Raw genomic sequence first — 16,992 nt, 5'->3', positions numbered from 1 at the left:
TTACACTTTCTTTTTATCCTTGCTTCCCTGTACTGGTTAGGACCTTGTGCAATGTTCAGTGGAAGCAGCAATAAAAAACATCCCTGCTTCACTCTCGATCTCAGTGAGAAACTTTTCAATACCAATAAGCATTACATTTGCTGAATGTTTTGTTTTTTGTTTTGTTATTATTATTATTTTTAGATTGAAGAAATGCCTTTTATTTTCTAAAAGTCTTCACTCTAAGTGAATGTTAAATTTAATAAAATGCTTTTCCTGCATCTGTTGCAGTGATCATATGACCTTCGTAGAAAGTTTAATTCCCAGTCTGCCGCAGGCTTCTTTTCCTGGGTAGGCAGGGGGATAAAAGTTGACATATCTCCTGTATTTGCAACATTGTTGTTTTGTGAAAAGAGTTTGCCAGGATGTGTAAATCTTTCTGATGAGAAGTGAAACAATAAATGTATGCGCTGGAATTATTCCGTAAATTTCTGATTCAAGAAACTGGTCTTTGAATGACTAAGAGGAAAGGGAGCGAAAACACCTCCTTTGAGGCTGGTGAGCCTATGCCAGTAAATGTGGTTGAGTGTGATCCCTTAGGATTCAGTTGAATATGGAAACTGAGGCATGAAGGGATTTTGAAGAACAATTATTTTAAATCTTGATGTATCTGTGACTGAGTGGGGCTTTGGGATTCATGAGTCTGACTCTGGACCCAGTGCATCACAAGAGTAAAGCAAGAGTAGGACCATCTCAAGATCATTTCCAAAGAGAGCGTGTTTTAAAGAGATCCTATGAAAACGGGCAGGAGAATAATTAGACATGTAGTAGTTTATTTCTAATGGATTCATTTCACAGTCAAAAATTTGAGTTCTGCTTGCAATTTCCTTTTAGGCTCTTACAAATGTAACTCCACCTACATGTGAAAATCCGGACAGGCTGATTTCAAGAAAATCAACCCAGAATTGAGGCAAAAAGTGGACTGCCCCGATTAGTGTTGGGATGAGTTTTCAAGTAGATCTAGAGTCGCTAATGCAGAGGTGAAGAAATAACAAAACACGAGAATGTGGGTTTTACTAAGGCATGTAGTACTTGATTCAGTAAAGTGAATGAGCATTTTTATTATTTGGATTTGGAAAAAAAGATATCATGGGATGCCTTTCTTGGCAGAGTTTACTACTGGCATAAGCACTGTAGTGGATTTTTTTTCCACATCTTTACTCCTAGTGGGTAAGCAGTTGGTGTTGGAATATAATTGAGATCTTTATTGAACCAAGTGGGAAAAATTCCTTTTTAAGGCAAAAATACTGTGACAGTTGGATTGCAACAGTGTTCATTTGTCTTTCAGCATGAAGACGACATTTCTAACCAGTGCAATTGCTATTTTGGACAGAGAAAGCTCATATTCAGACCTGAAAGTACATTAGGGCTCTCCAGTCCTATCCCTTCCTTTTACAGTTGGGGAAACTGAGTCCCAGGAAAATTCTTGCCTTGTCCACAGTCATCCACAAGTGGGCATAAAACCACAGATTTTCTCTACCATATCACAGTGCAAGTGCTTATTACCATTTTACCAGAAACCCTAAACTCCAAATTCTGGAATCATCTTTCTCGTGGTCCCCATCTCCCTGTGGGCCAGCCGACGGAGACCCTCTCCTGGTCTTTCAAGACCCCTGGTCCGTGTGGCTCTCCCACCCACCTTCCTCCAGTGCTCAGCCCGTTTCTGTGTCTGGCTTCTGCAGTGGGCTTCCCATTACTGATCTTCACGTAGTCCGGTGGATGGCTGGGAAGGAAGGGAGAGAAGTCCCACGCTCCTTCCAGTGAAGGGGAGGTGGGAGTGTGGCCCTGTCCTGTGGTCAGCTGGGTGCTGAGTTATCTAGACACGTATTCCCTTTGTGGTGCCAAGATTCCTTCTGCCCAATCCTTGCACAGACTTATGGTTAAAAGAACATCTGATCCCTTCTCTGCCTGAAGTTATATGGCCAAGAAGTCCTCTGTAACCACTCACTCAGGGCAGGCCAGCCCAGTAAGAGAGTTGGGTGGGGGAAGAAAATGGATGAATTGCTATTGTCTATATAGTGCTCTGTTCAAGCTTTTCTCCTTGGAAGTCTTCCTAGAGGAGCCCACCTATCTGTTTCTCATTTGGTGAACCTCAGAGTCAGTATCGTCTAGAAGAGGGATTGATTGGCAAACTGAAGGGCTGCGTAATAGATACCGTATCGATTTTATGGGTCTGGAGTGTCCTTGGCAATCACCCCCCTGCTGATGGGGCACGTGAACAGATGGCTGTGGTCATATTCTGGCAAAACTTCATTTCCCAAGCCTGCACTGGGCTTGTGCTTGTTGTGTGGTAACCCCTGGGTTATAGCCGCAAATTCTACATCCAGGATTTTGGACCAGGCATGTCGGAATCATCTGGGGAATGCTGAGAGATGGAGGTTTCTAGGCCTCACCCTCAGAGTGTTTGATTAGCAGCTTTGGGGAGGGGGGCATGGTTTAAAGAGCTCCTTGACCGAGTCTACTGCCCAGATTACAAAAATTAGGGTTCATTCTGATTTTAAAAATTTGTGTGCACCTAGACACATACAAATAATCACATAGCATTGTGCTTTGTGTTTAAAAATATTATAAAGGGCACCTGGGTGGCTCAGTTGGTTAAGTGTCTGACTTCAGCTCAGGTCGTGATCTCAGGGTCCTGGGATCAAGCCCCACGTCGGGCTCCCTGCTCAGTGAGTGGGGAGCCTGCTTCTCCCTCTCCCTCTGCTCCTTCCTCTGCTCATGTTCTCTCTCTCTCTTTCTCAAATGAATAAATAAAATCTTATAAAACCAAAAATATTATAAAATGGCACAATTTCACACATCTCTGTCTGTGTGTGGCTTATTTCCTTGCCCTTTTTATTGAGGTGTCTTTTATTGACATGTAGGAATTGATATAATAAGGGGATTTAGTCTTTCTGTCATACATTGTACGTATTTCCCCCAACCTTGTTGTTACCTTTTGACCTGATTTATAACGTCATACAGAATTTTCACACATTTTGATGGAATGAAATGCATCCATCTGTTCCTTGAGGGTCATGGTCCTGAACTGGGAGTGACTCTGTTCCGGGTGACTTTGGCAATGTCTGGAGATATTTTGGTTGTCACCACTGTCACTGTGGGCAGAAGGGGTTCTGTCATCGCTAAGTAGAGATGGGAGTTGTTGCAAAACATCCTACAATGTGTGGGGCATCCACCCCAACAAAGGGTGATCCAGCCCGAAGAGTCAAGAGTGCTGAGGTTGAGAAATACTGCTTTCAGGCTTTGGTTTTTGTTCCTTATTTAGTAAGGTGCCTCGTCTTCCTATGATATGAATATCATGGAATCTGTATTAAAAAGTTCCTTAATTGATTTTTCTGCTTAGAAAAGTTACTAAAGCAATGGCCCATTCTACTTATTTATTTTTTTTTAATTTTTAATTTTTAGATAGTATGAGTGGGAGGGGTGGGGCAGAGGCAGGGAGAGGATCTCAAACAGGCTCTACACCCAGCATGGAGCCTGACATGGGGCTTGATCTCATGACCCTGAGATCATGACCTGAGCAGCTATCAAGAGTGGGACGCCCAACTGACTGAGCCACCCAGGTGCCCCTATTCTATTTATTTCTTAACACCACACACAAACGCCCCTGAGGTATTTCTCTTCGGTACCTACATCTTCCTCCTCTCTCCTCTGTAAGAGCCATGAGTCCTCCAATCCCCTCAGTGAGCTGCATGGCCTGGGTCACGTCGTGAGCTCTGTCAATGCGTGCAGATCCTCCTTCCTGCCTTTGTTGGTTTTGGGTTCCTCAGACACCTTTCTCATTCTGGGGATGACTCTGCCCACGGAGCAATGGGTATAAGTGAGGGAGGGAGGGGGCTTCAGGGTTTCTCTGTACTTGTCTGGACCCTCTGAAAGCAGGGTCAATGAAAACTGAGTGGCTGTCAATATAATCCAAAATACCAGAGATGGAGGAGGCCTTGAGATGTTCTGCCTGAGGCCCTCACTTGACGTGTGAGGAATGTGTGTCCAGGGCAGCCGAGTGACTTGGCCAGGGCCTCTCAGCGCTCTGTGCAGACCGACGCCAGGACTGTTGCTCAGCTGATCCATTTTTCAACAGAAAACTCCTTGCCACTGCCCTTGTTTTGCTGAGAGTTGCCACGGTCACCTCAGAGAGACTAGCTCTGAGATCAACTCCTGTCTGCTCCTTTCAGACCTGGCGTTATCAAACCCATGGTCTCTCTCAGCATTAGGGACTTCAGTTCATCTAATAAAGGATTGAAATAGTGTATGTGCATACAAGCAGGGCATTGATTTCAATTAGATGGCTTGGTGGGGCGTCCCAGTTAATGTGTCTGAACCTTCTGTTGGACCGCAAGCTCTTGGAGGTCAAGGACTGGGCTTTATTTATCTTTCCGAGTTCTTCCAGGTACTGTCTGTCCCATAAATTCCATACCTTACCCAGTGCTCGAGAAAATTCACATGAATTACTGATCAGCCTTATTGAGTAGGAATGAAGCTCGTATACTCCAAACCAGTGTGAAAGGATCCCTTAGGCAAGGGGTTCTATGGGCACTATCTCAGACCAGTCTTTCGGGTGATGTGGGTGATGGGTTCATAGGCTCCGTGTGGAGTTAATCCTGCTAATTTTGACTTACTTAATCTAATGAGCCTAAAATGGTCGCTCCCTCCCACCCTTTTTAAAGATTTTATTTATTTGTTTGAGAGAGAGCACAAAATGGGGGCAGAGGCAGAGGGAGAAGCAGATTCCCTGCTGAGTAGGGAGCCCGACATGGGGCTTGATCCCAGGACCTTGAGATCCTGACCTGAGCCTACGTCAGATGTTTAACTGACTGAACCATACAGGGGCCCCCAAATGGGCCTCTTTTATGTCTGTTTTAAATTTGACTTTCCATCCTTCGGTTTGTGTGCTGCGGGGGACATTAGAATTGCTGGAAACAGGGACAGTGGACAGTTTAAGGAAGGAAAACAGGTCATGGCTAACATGCCGCAGGAGAGGGCTTTCCAGTCCCAAGTAGCGGGGTTGGCAGCCCCTTCACTCCGGTCTGGCTCCCATATCGCCCTGTGCGCATCCCCAAGAATGTTCCTTCTTGCAGTATAAATGATTTAAAGCAGGTGAAATGTCTCAAATAAAATATGAAAAGAATAGTTTCAGATTAGTTCTATGATGTGAAAAAATTTGGCTTAAATGGGTGATTAATGATGCAAGAACAAGCAGCAGTTCATCACTGAGCTTGCTGGTGGCTTGTAAGCAGAACAGCATTAATCCAGGGGCCTTCTCTTTCTTCTCCCTGATAGCTGGTATTACAAAGACTTAATCATCCCCACCCCCATCACTGGAGACCAGAAATTATAGCCGAGAAAACATCACCAGTTAAATTTTGAGTATCCCCAAAGTCAAGTCTGTTCATTAGGATCTTTTGCTTCCTTATGCATTCTGGCGGTTTGGTTGTTTCCTGCTTGTAGTTGCAACTTAATGGGCTTCCAGAGCGGTCGTCAGTGACCTCCATAACAGGTTGGTGATTATTGCATTTATCTTAGATTTGCTGTCTTGCAATGGAATCAGACCGGTTTTCTTTTCTTCAATGAAACTAGCCTGAAGTGCTCGAGAGCACAATGGCAGGTAGTTGTCATTGTTTGGGAAGCAGCTAATAGAGGACTCCAGCAAGTAGCATTAATATGAACTGATTACTTTAAAGAAGGGATCCATGACAGTGTAGCGCACTGGGCTCTGGTCTGTGTCCCACGGCGCCGGCGCGCACGTATTCTCCATCACATCAGTCATTCTTTGGAACCCCTGCAGAAATCCGAACAACTGACAGCTTCATTCTTAGCTTTTGTCGTCTTTACCAGAAGCATCTCTCCCGACAGCCCATGAATCAGTCTTTACTTCATCCCGATGCTGCTTGTGCTTCCCGCTCATGGATGAAAACAGCAGCTCCTAAACGAGAGCATTAATTCTCATAGTTCCTCCCCGCTCTTTATTTCCTGCCTGGTGGAATAGACTTCGGAGTGTGGCAAATTAGGCATTGCCGTGGGGTCCTGCCTTTTGCACCTGGTTTTATCCACTGGCACCCGGGGTGATGGGCTTCAGCAGCGGCTCACCTGATGGATGGTCTCTGAGGACTGATGCCATGGTGTTGGGGGTCATCTGTGACCTCCACTGAGCTTTTACTCTTTCTGCCCTCCCTCATCAAGGAAAAGGTAGGAGGTTGTACTGGCTCTGCCTTAGCTCTCAGGTCAACAGAAACTTTCCCCCCTTTTCAAGTTGACTTAAAGGTATTGAATTGCTCTAAAACACTTTAGGACAGGTATGTGAGGCCTTCCTTAATTTGCATTCTCATGTCCTGGGGCAGGGTCCTGGAGAATCCCAGTTCCATTGCCTATAGCAGGACACCTCACGGGCTCTGGCAGCTGCTTGCATATGACATCATTCATTCCCTGGGTCAGTCATTCTGTCACTGCTCATTCAGCAGCTCCCGTGTACCTGGTACTGTCTTAGGGTGGGATGGGGGCCCTCAAGTAAACAAAACGGGGGAAACAAATCTGACCTCACAGAGTTTACAGTCTAGTGGGGGAAGATGCAAAATCAATATAATAAATAGGTAACTTTCCCCCCCCCCACATTATATTAGCACATAATAGATGTTTTGGAGAAAAATAAAGCCAGGAAAGAGGTATCAACAATGTCAAGGGATGGAGACTTTGCACAGTTCAATTTACGTTGTTTAAATGTGTGGCCAGGGAAGTCTTCACCAGAAGATGACATTTGAGCAAAGAATCAAAGGCGCTTTGGGAGCAGCCATGAGAAATGAGTGTTCCAGGTAGCAGGAACAGCCAGTGCAAAGGCCCTGAGATATGGGAGTGCCGGGAAATTTAAAATGCTGAATGTAGTGGTAGGCACACAGGAAGCACCCAGTGAATGTCAGATAGTACTAGTTTTGCAATTGTTGTTCTTGGTGCTCATACTAGGTTACTGGTTGTAAACTCTATAGGGACAGACATTGTCTGTCTGTCTGTTTGTTTGTTTGTTTTCTTTTAGCATTTTATTCCCACATCTGCTAGAGTTCATGTCAAATTATAAGACCTCAATCATTATGTGTTGAGTATTATTCTTATACTTTTAAATTCCAAGTATGAAATTGGTGGTCTTAACTGACCCACATTTAATCCTTACTTATTTTCTGTTGCTTACAGAAATATAACCCTGACCATTGGCCTTCTGCACAGGGATTGTTTCTGTGGTATAATAATAACTTACTACCAAAGTTGGAGTGCTGTGTTGTGGCCAGAACTCTTGGCTGGAAGTCAGAAGATGTGACACAGCTCTGGCATTATTCTTATGTAGTGGCTGGGATTGGTCACTCCACTCCTCTGTCCCGTTTCTGAACAGTGATACGTGTTCGGAAAAGTTCTTCTCTAGTTCTAGGTTGTTGTGAGCACAAATGAGCTGCTATACGGCGATGTTCTTTGAAAACTCTCCATGGCCACCTTAGAGGGAGTCGTAGTCATCATGCCTGGTAGCCTTTGTTGTGACAGTGGATTGCTGTGCTTTGCCTTCTTTTCGTGGAGGACGTGCTGATGTGTGCTGGACCTCAGTGCCTCTCTGAGGGCTGCTTGTGGCCTGCAATGATGGGGCAAGAGCATCAGAGCCTTTCTGGCCCTCAGGTAGCTGGTCTCACCTGCACCCTGGAGGTTTGGATTTCTGGAATTATCTCTTCATCATCTCTTCAATGTATTTACCTAATTTAAAAGTATTTCTGTGTTTTCAGGTCTGTGTTCAATATTTTTATTTGTGACATCTAGGTCAACCTTAGACATTATTTTAAAAAAGTTGATTTCAGAAACCTGGCTGTAAGTCCCCTTTATCATAGCTAATTAAATTTTCCTTCCTGTCAGATAATTCTTGAGGTGAGACCCACTCCATGAAGACGTCCTAAAAATAAATCAGAAAGGAGATAACAATATGGTGGCTAAAAGGAAGCATTTCACATCTGTCTCTCATCATGCATTGCCTTCCAAATATTTTGTGAATACTTATAAAAAAGCCCCGCCATGTTTTCCATGTTTCTTGACATGCTAGGAATAGTGCCATGAATGTAGTAGATAAAATCCTTGTACTCACAGAGCTCATTAATTTGTGGGAGGGAAAAAAAGGATTATTCTAGATTTTGTAGTGAGGGAAGGCTTTTCTGAGGAGGTGACATTTGAGTAGAAAACTTTGTGAAATGAAGTAGAGAGCATGCAAACCTTGGAGAAAAGCCTATTCGGGCAGAGGTCCCAGCAGGTGCAAAGGCCCTGAGATGGGAATGATCTCAGCAGAGTCTAGGGACAGAGAGGGAGGGGGGAGAGTGTAAGTGAGAAGTGAAGAGAGGACGTCAGGGGTCGGCAGGGGCCAGATCAGGGAGAGCTTTATCTCACATGGAAGGAGTCTGGGTTTTACTTTAAGTTGATAATGATTGTAAATATTTAAAATAACTTACAGTTTAAATATTTTCCTCAGATATCTCTTACTCCTTTTAATTGAGATTCTGTGAAGGAATTGCCAAGTGATAGCAGAGAACATTGTGGTGTTTTTCAGAGCTTCATTTTATTCAATCCCAAATCCCTCAATATTCCTAAAGGATTTTGTTGGAAATTGTCTGACAAGGATAATTAACAGGATGAGAAGCCATTTCACCATGCAGAATTCTCTCCATATGTGTTTATGTGTGAATTCATTTCAGCAAAAGAAATTGAGGGTCTTAATTCTCTGTAGTCTCTTCTTTACCAAATTCTATTTTCTGATCAGCCCTGAGAAGCCTGGGGTACATCAGATAGAGGTCTAATTTTCTGTTCATAGAAAGCAAATGATAATTGAATAAAGCACATGTCCGAACCCTTGAGCTGTCTCAAGAGAAACAGCTGATCATTTCCTTGTTTCCTAGCATGTTTCCAAGTCATAGCAAATTACAGGTCAGGGAAGGACTCAGGGGTAAGCACTTTACTTAGAAACATTGTCACAATTTAAAGACCTGTAAGTGAATTTTTCTCTTCCATATCCAGCAGGGTCACATTTCCCTGTGATCACCATCCAAAATAATGAGGTAGAAACTTTGATAAAATTCTGCTAAACATAAGTCTCCACCAAGCTCTACTCTGGCTAAAATTGTCACACAGGGCAATTGTTTTGGAAGCTTTTAATTAAATAATATCACCTTAAAAGGGTGGAAATTGGGAGACATACAAAAGTACATCTTTAGGGAGAGAAGTTAGTTGGCAGTCATTTCTCATAAGGAAACCTTGCAAGGGTCCAGAAGGTGAAAAAGGAGATTCCAACTGAGATCCTTAAGTATCCTTTGTAATGACTGGCCACTTAAAAAAAAAAAAATCAAAATTGGTATCTTCCTAAAGAGCCTCAGTTTTAAGTGCTTTTGCCCTAGAAAATTTCTCTCAAAATGTGTTCCTGACATCAGCATTATTTAGGGGCTCGGGTTTGGAGAAGCTGTTTTCTAGGTGTGTGCTTGCTGGTCACCTGTTATCTGTGGAGGGATTAACATTGGGATGACCTTGGGAGGTTCCCCCACGACAGCACAAGTGGTTAAGGACCTGGATTCCACAGAAACAACGCTTCCTGGAGCAGCAGCTCTGAGACCTGGAGCTAATTGGCCAGCGATAGCTCTGCTTTTCTTATGAGGGAATAATTGACCCATTTATGGTCTCGTTTCAGCTCGTGGCGGATCCTTGTGCCAGCACCCCTTGTCACCATGGCAACTGCAGCAGCAGCAGCAGCAGGGGGGGCTACCTCTGCATTTGCAATGACGGCTATGAAGGTCCCAACTGTGACCAGGCGCTGCCCATCCTCCCCGCCTCCAGCTGGACCGAGTCCATGGCCCCCAGGCAGCTGCAGCCTGTCCCCGCCACCCAGGAGCCCGACATCATCCTGCCCCGCTCTCAGGCCACCGTGACCTTGCCCACCTGGCAACCCAAAACAGGGCAGAAAGTGGTAGAAATGAAATGGGATCAAGTGGAGGTGAGAACATTTGGCCACAAATGTAAGGAACCACTGAGGTTAAAATAATTCCAATGGCTCTAATATTGGCAATAAAAATGGAAGACTGTCCAGTGACAGTCTTGACATGAAACCACATGTCTACCCTTCTTCCCGTCTGCACCCATGTGTAGGAGATCGCTTTCCCGTACAGGAAGGAGACTTCTTAGTTATGACTGTTTTGTGGGCATGAAAAGAGTAAGCAAGGAAAGGAAATGAAGGAAGTTATTTTCTGGAACGATATCCACATACATTTCTGTGAGAGAATCTTGGCTTCGGGGGCAGACCCTCCACTGTTGACCAAATTTTCCTTAATCTTATGCTTAACATCTTGTTTATTATTTTGTGCCTTGCTGCCAATATGATTTTAAAAAAGAGGTGCTATCGGTAATTTTTTAAATGATTTAAGAATGCATTTAACAGTGCAGTTTCTGAATTTTATCAATTTTGGCAAGAACAAATACTGTGTACTGAATCTTGTCCAGTCTGGGTCAAGATCAGTCAAGCTCATCAAAAGTCTCATTTTGAGGAATTTTCAGCAGACCCTTGAAAGTTGCCATACAACATAGATTTGCTAGCTAGGAGAGTCAGGGAACAAATCTATATCATGACTTTGAAGTAACATCGATAGAGTGTAATTCCATTCCACATCTTGTATTTTATAAGACATCTTGTGATCGTTATATTACTGCTGGTTTTGTAGCTTAAATGACAAAACACATAGATCTTGTGTAGCAGTTTCAGAGTCAAGGAATACGTCTAGAAATTTCCTTTATTGTTATAGAAGAGACAAGGCAGGAGTGCCTGGGTGGCTCAGTGGGTTAAAGCCTCTGCCTTTGGCTCAGGTCATGGTCCCAGGGTCCTGGGATCGAGGCCGTATTGGGCTCTCTGCTCAGCCGGGAGCCTGCTTCTCCCCCGCCCTGTCCCCCCCACCCTCCTGGCCTTCCTCTCTGCCTCTTGTGATCTCTGTCTGTCAAATAAATAAATAAAATCTTAAAAAAAAAGAGAGAGAGAGAGAGAGAGAGAGAGACAAGGCAGCATTTCTTTTTTTATTTTCTTGGGTAGTTCTAACCGGTTGACCCATTTTTTTTTTTCCTTGCCACACATTTTATGAAGGCCATCTTCAGACTGCAGGGCAATGTTTTCAGCCTACCTAAAAAACTGTGAACGTGTTCTGATTTCAGACTTTTAATAAACGCTTTGAAGTTTTGATTTGAATCCCTCCTTGCGGAATGACTCACTTCTCAAATGTGAACTAGATTTGATTCTACATTTATCAAGGAAGTGTCCCTTAAAGACAGCTTCTCCCCAGCCAGCCATCGCAATCTATTTATTTAAAGACATGCTATCCTACTGTTGGTAAATGTAGAAAGAAATGCCTCATCTTCCCGTCATGCTGTAATTTCTTAGGCTGTTCAAAAAGGAGGTTAAAAAGTTGCCAGCGGAAGATGGGAATATATTTAGGTTTCCCCTTTTATGGAGTAATGATGCTTCAGAGATGTGAAGCTCTTTGAGGTCTTAAGGGACTCAAATTGATGTAATAGTTCTCAGTTAACACAAATCAAACAGGTCGATTTACATTTCTGAATATCCACAATGGGCCTTCTCCACAACCCTTGACCATCAGGCCTTCTGGACCGGAAATTATAAGTGTTGGGTGTGGATGGAAATGCTGAGAATTTCTGTATTGCTCTCAGCTAATTCAATGATGTGGGATACATTTAATACCCCTTGTTTCAACTTTCCTGGGGGAAGACGGTGCTCACAGCACGGGGAATGAATGAACAAATTGGTCCCAACCATCTCACTTGGACACAGCTTTCAGTGTTCACAGTGTGTTTTCTTTCTTCTTTTATTTTTTTGAAGATTTTATTTATTTATTTGACAGAGATCACAAGTAGGCAGAGAGGCAGGCAGAGAGAGGGAAAAGGAAGCAGGCTCCCTGCGGAGCAGAGAGCCCAATGCAGGCCTCGATCCCAGGACCCTGGGACCATGACCTGAGCCGAAGGCAGAGGCTTAACCCACTGAGCCACCCAGGTGCCCTCACAGTGTGTTTTCTAAACAACAGTTATTTCCCCCAACCCTGCCCCTTGAGCCCCTTTTTTATATGCACTGGCGTGTTACTTTTGGGAATGTGTCACTTAAAAAATGAAGGGCTAGTCCATGGGGCAAAAAGAGGCAACTTCCCAGTTGCTTGGCCTTAGCATGGACTCTCCAAGACCCACCTCTGCCCAGAGCAAGGTCACCCAGACCAGGTGCTTCTTGCCTGTTGCTTGTTCTGAGGCTTGCTCCCTAGTTTCTGCCTGCTGTGTGTAAGCCAGTCCTCAGCCTGCCTTCTTGTTCTGGAAGCTCTTAGTCCCCTGTGTCCCCAGACTGAGCCTGGAGCAGAGGCTGGTGACTGCTTGGTAACTGGAAGAGAGGACCCTTTCACCAGTATAGCAATCCAGGAGTTGGTGGACGGCTCTCAGAAAAGCTTTGGTGTTTCAGAAAATCAAATGGCTAATTTTTTTTCCCGCCATTTTCTTCTGAGTTTGTAAGGTTTCACTTGTCCCCTCTCTGTCTTCACCACAGTGTCATCCAAAGGCGGCTCATGGGATTTTGCTGAGTAGTAGTATCCTGTGTTATAATCAACCTTGATAAGTGTTTCTCCCCTTTTTTCCCCCAGGTGGTCCCAGATATTGCCTGTGGGAATGCCAGTTCTAACAGCTCTGCGGGAGGCCGCCTGGTGTCCTTTGAAGTACCACAGAACGCCTCAGTCAAGTAAGAAAACTCCCAAGCTAGAAACCCTTAAGCTGGATACTCTGACCTTAAGCTGGGTTGTTAATTGGTCAGTCTGGTCGGTCTGGTGGGAATCCTGAATGGGGTTCCATGTGTAGACATGGCCTAAATTGCTCTAAACCCAGAAGGACCTCTATTTCAGGGGAGAGGACGGCAGTGGGGGTCCAGCTGGGCCGGGGATGTGGAACTGTGGAACTGGACGCGATGAGTAAGGTGTGAGATCAGAACCCCTGAAGCCTTGGATAAGATCCAGAGCCAGACCCTTCACTTCCCCAATGACTTTTGCTTCCAAAGTTCTTAGGCCTCTTGTGAGTTTAATGGGCCATTGCTTAAGTTCATAGGCATAATTTAAAATCCAAACATTATAATTTTATTTTCAAACACAAGCATCTGAGAAGACAGTGTTTTGTTTGGCTTTGTTTTAAACTTAAGCTCTTTCCAGCGACATACTGCCCACTCTCACCGGTGGGGATGCGGAAGAGGCCAGGGCTGAGCCCCAGCTGTGTCAGGGGGCAGTGAGGGGAAGGGGGTTTGGGGAGTGGGGTTGGAGCCAGCCCCAGAGTGACCCAGTCCCGTCTGACAGCTCCCACTGCTCACCCTTCTCTGTTGCTATTACCTGCCCAACCCCCATCCCCACACAACCGAATGGGAATTTGCTGTCCAGTCCTCAGGGACTTTAGAAGACTGAGGGACACGTGACTCTGATGAGCTAGTGCTCTGTATCTGCTTCCTTTGAACGGGGCTGTGGACCTCTTTCATTCATTCAGAAGCATTTTTGCCCACCTAGCCTTCTATACAATGGAGCTGAAATGCATCCCTCCCGGGCAGCCTCGAACTCACTCTGCTGGGGCCGGGACTCCGAAGCAGGGAAGAAGGGCCTCGGGGCGGGGGAGGTGTGGCCTCTGAGGCAGCTTCCAGTTCTACCAGCAGGGGGACCCCGGTCCTAGTGTTTCACCGCTCGGAATACTGATGGAACTGGCGCCGTCCAGAGCCGGCTTTCGGGAAATAGGGACCCGCAGCTTCCTTTACGTTTATGAGACCATCTCCTAGAGCTTCTTGTCTGGCTCATATGATCTGGCTTTCATGAGCCTTTCCAAAGAGTTCTGCTCATCTATCCCATTCGCTGGCTTTCGGGTTTTTTCCCCACTCAAATGTGAAGTTCTTCAAGACCCCCCTGGGCTGCAGGACGGGGCAAACATAGCAGGCCGACCCAGACAGATTGAGATGGGAGTGCCGAGGAGCTCTGGGGGCCTTGAATTCACTTGTAATGATTGCTAGCCCCTGAGACTTTCATTTATTCATGAATTAGCAAGCCCTGATTGGACACCCGCTGCAAGCCAGGAGCTCTGCGCGTGGAGTCTGCTGATCTCCCGCAGGCAGGTGGAGACCCGCTTCTCCTGGAGCGCGGAGGAGGGGAGGGGCGGAAGCTGGGCGCCTGGAAGACCGTCAGGGAAGAGGGTCTCATAGAAGAGGTGACCCGTGGGCTAAGCCTTGCAGAATGGCACACGAACCAGGCTCATAAGGGGGCAAAGGCTGGAAGCTGGGGACAGAGACCGCTTGGGGGTGGGGGGTACCGTAGCTCCATGTGGCCAGAGCTCTGGCCTGCGGGGATGGTGTTGCAAGGGAAGGAGAACTGAGGTCAAGGCTGATTTGCTTTCTAGCATCTCATTCTTTTATTTTACCAGGGAAATAAGAAAAAGCCAAGAGAAGCCCAAAGCATGGGTCGTGACCCACTGTTGCTCATGTGGGCAGCCCTTTGGGGATGCCTGCCACATTTAGAGTAAATTCAAGCAGGACTACATATGGTGTGGCTGCAGAAAGATTTGTCTCTAAAAGAACTCAAGACGCCCTTTTAAAATTTTTTATGAACCTATAATGTATGATTTGTTTCAGGGGTACAGATCTCTGAGTTATCAGTCTTACACAATTCATAGCACTCACCATAGCACATACCCTTCCCCAATGTCCATCCCCCAGCCACCCCACCCCTCCCCGCCCTCCCCTCTAGACCTTTTATTAGCGATTATAATTGTTAGGCAAAGGTGATCATCTCTTCCTGATCTTGTGGACTATTTTTAAAACAAGTGGGACACAGACCTTTGTCACCACTTCCTGAGACCTTGGTGGGTGCCCATGTCATTTTATTTTTATTTTTAATGTCGATGGACTGGTTCTAAGACGAATTTTTCTGAAAGGAACTTCTGGTTTACTCCATTCCTGTTTCCAGAATTCGGCAAGATGCCACTGCCTCACTGATTTTGCTGTGGAAAGTCACGGCCACGGGATTCCAACAGTGCTCCCTCATCGATGGACGGAGTGTGACTCTCCTGCAGGCCCCTGGGGGCCTGGTCCTCTTGGAGGAGATGCTCGCCCTGGGACACAACCACTTCATCGGTGAGTTATGACAGTCCGCCCGAGCAAGTCTGGTTTCACCCAACCTGGACGTGGTGTTTAGAGACGGCAGGGAGGGCATTTTGCTTGGATAATCTGGGTTCTAGATATCAACCCTGTTCCTTCCACTTTAGGTGAGGTTTTGCTTATGATCAAAATTGATTTCTAAGATAATATTTTCCATATGGCTCAGTGTGAACAAAGCACGTGCTCTGAAATCCTGAGACTGTATCCCAGCTCTGGACAAGGCGGCGTGGACCTTTGGCGCTTAAAGCTCGGGCCTGCTTGACTCTAGTCTGCTTTCTCTAGGACCTGCGGGCAGCTTGAGGCCCTGAATGGTGGTCTCTCAGAAAAACCCTGTTCTCACCTGAGTTAGGCCTGACCTAGGGCCCTGGGCACAGCACCTCGGAAGACATTTGCTAGAGCTGAGCCTCCGGCTCACAAGTAACTTGGGGATTCCAGCGTGTGTGCGGCGCCTCTTACCCACCCCCTCTGCTCCCTCATGGGTCGCGTTTGACTTTTCACTTTCCCGAATATACGTAAATCTACAGTTGATCCTTTCCTAAACTACCACGTGCTCAATTAGCTGTTTTCAGATTCCTCTGCCCTGGAGTAGAAAGGCCTTCATAAAGGGAGTCTCCCCACCCACTGCCCCCTGCTCCTCCCAAGGGCTGCTCCTGGGCAGTTTCCGGAGGACCTTCCCCTGGTTAGCATTCTGACTACATCCTGTGTTGTTGTCTTCATCTCTCTGGGGTTGGAACTTGTAACTCTGGCCCCCCAGCAGGCCCATATCATCAGCTGCTTTCTTAGAGCTTGTTTCTGGAGCAGCCTCAACTCAGAGACACAAGGTCAAGTTCAGACTCCACCCATCCCAGTCCTGTGCCCCCAAGCAGCCACCTGCATTCTACTGTTAAGACCTTCTTCTGTCTGGTCATATATTCCAACAGTCTCCCCCAGAGTGGGGCAGAGACAGCGTTTGTCTTTCAGGGGTGTGGTGAGGGTTGGGTGTGATAATGGATGTGTGAGTGTACATTACAAATACTTGGGAAGTAAGTATTTGTAACTAATGTCATTAGTAAGTCATTAGAAGTAAGTAATGTCATTAGTGTTACCAGAAGACATCTATTTGAAATGTTAGCTTACATTTGATGTTATGTTTGGTTGTAACAGGACTATAACTTCAGACTTAGGTTGGGGGTAAGGACAGAGATCAATCAAGACGGATTTTCTAGCACTGATATCAAATTTTATACTCTTGAGATACGAGGAATTTTATGAACTCCAATAAAATTTGTGCTCATTTTGCTCATAAAAAATTTTCATGGAGGGGCGCCTGGGTGGCTCAGTGGGTTAAGCCGCTGCCTTCAGCTCGGGTCATGATCTCAGGGTCCTGGGATCGAGTCCTGCATTGGGCTCTCTGCTTGGCGGGGAACCTGCTTCCCTCTCTCTCTCTCTGCCTGCTTCTCCATCTACTTGTGATTTCTCTCTGTCAAATAAATAAATAAATAAATCTTTAAAAAAAAATTTTTCATGGAAAAAATTTTATCTTGGGTTGAAATGTATTGCTCCTCAGAGGAAAAATTTTTAAAAATTTATTTTGGTATATTAATAATAGCTAAGGAATTTTTTTCTCAAAAATTATATTCAGGTTATGACGAGGAGACAATGATATTGAGTAGCACCCTTTCTTTCTCTAAACCATTGTTCCATTTGGAAAAGTTGTGATCTGATGTCTTTTTAAATTTCCCAAGTTAAAAATTTTAAGTGTTTTATGT

At 45.4% G+C, this 16,992-nt stretch overlaps 1 protein-coding gene across 2 annotated transcripts in view; it reads left to right on the top strand.

The window, feature by feature from the left end:
- The window catches only part of DNER (delta/notch like EGF repeat containing), a 312,134-nt gene that overhangs the window by 126,965 nt on the left and 168,177 nt on the right, over window positions 1-16,992 (top strand). The window contains exons 1-4 of one of the 2 annotated variants that reach the window (XM_045078830.1): window positions 7,636-7,686; window positions 9,728-10,030; window positions 12,714-12,808; window positions 15,054-15,220. In XM_045078830.1, the coding sequence (XP_044934765.1) occupies window positions 7,648-7,686; window positions 9,728-10,030; window positions 12,714-12,808; window positions 15,054-15,220 (604 nt within the window). In that variant the 5' untranslated portion in view covers window positions 7,636-7,647. Of the gene's footprint in view, window positions 1-7,635; window positions 7,687-9,727; window positions 10,031-12,713; window positions 12,809-15,053; window positions 15,221-16,992 lie in introns of those variants that run through there. The other variant, XM_045078829.1, reaches the window with a different exon arrangement.

The sequence above is a fragment of the Mustela putorius genome, unplaced genomic scaffold (assembly GCF_011764305.1).
Source record: "Mustela putorius furo isolate JIRA1106 unplaced genomic scaffold, ASM1176430v1.1 tig00000275_pilon_pilon_pilon, whole genome shotgun sequence".
Classification (NCBI taxonomy): Eukaryota; Metazoa; Chordata; class Mammalia; order Carnivora; family Mustelidae; genus Mustela; species Mustela putorius.
The sequence above is the reverse complement of the archived record's forward strand: the minus strand, read 5'-3'. Positions and strand labels throughout refer to the sequence as shown.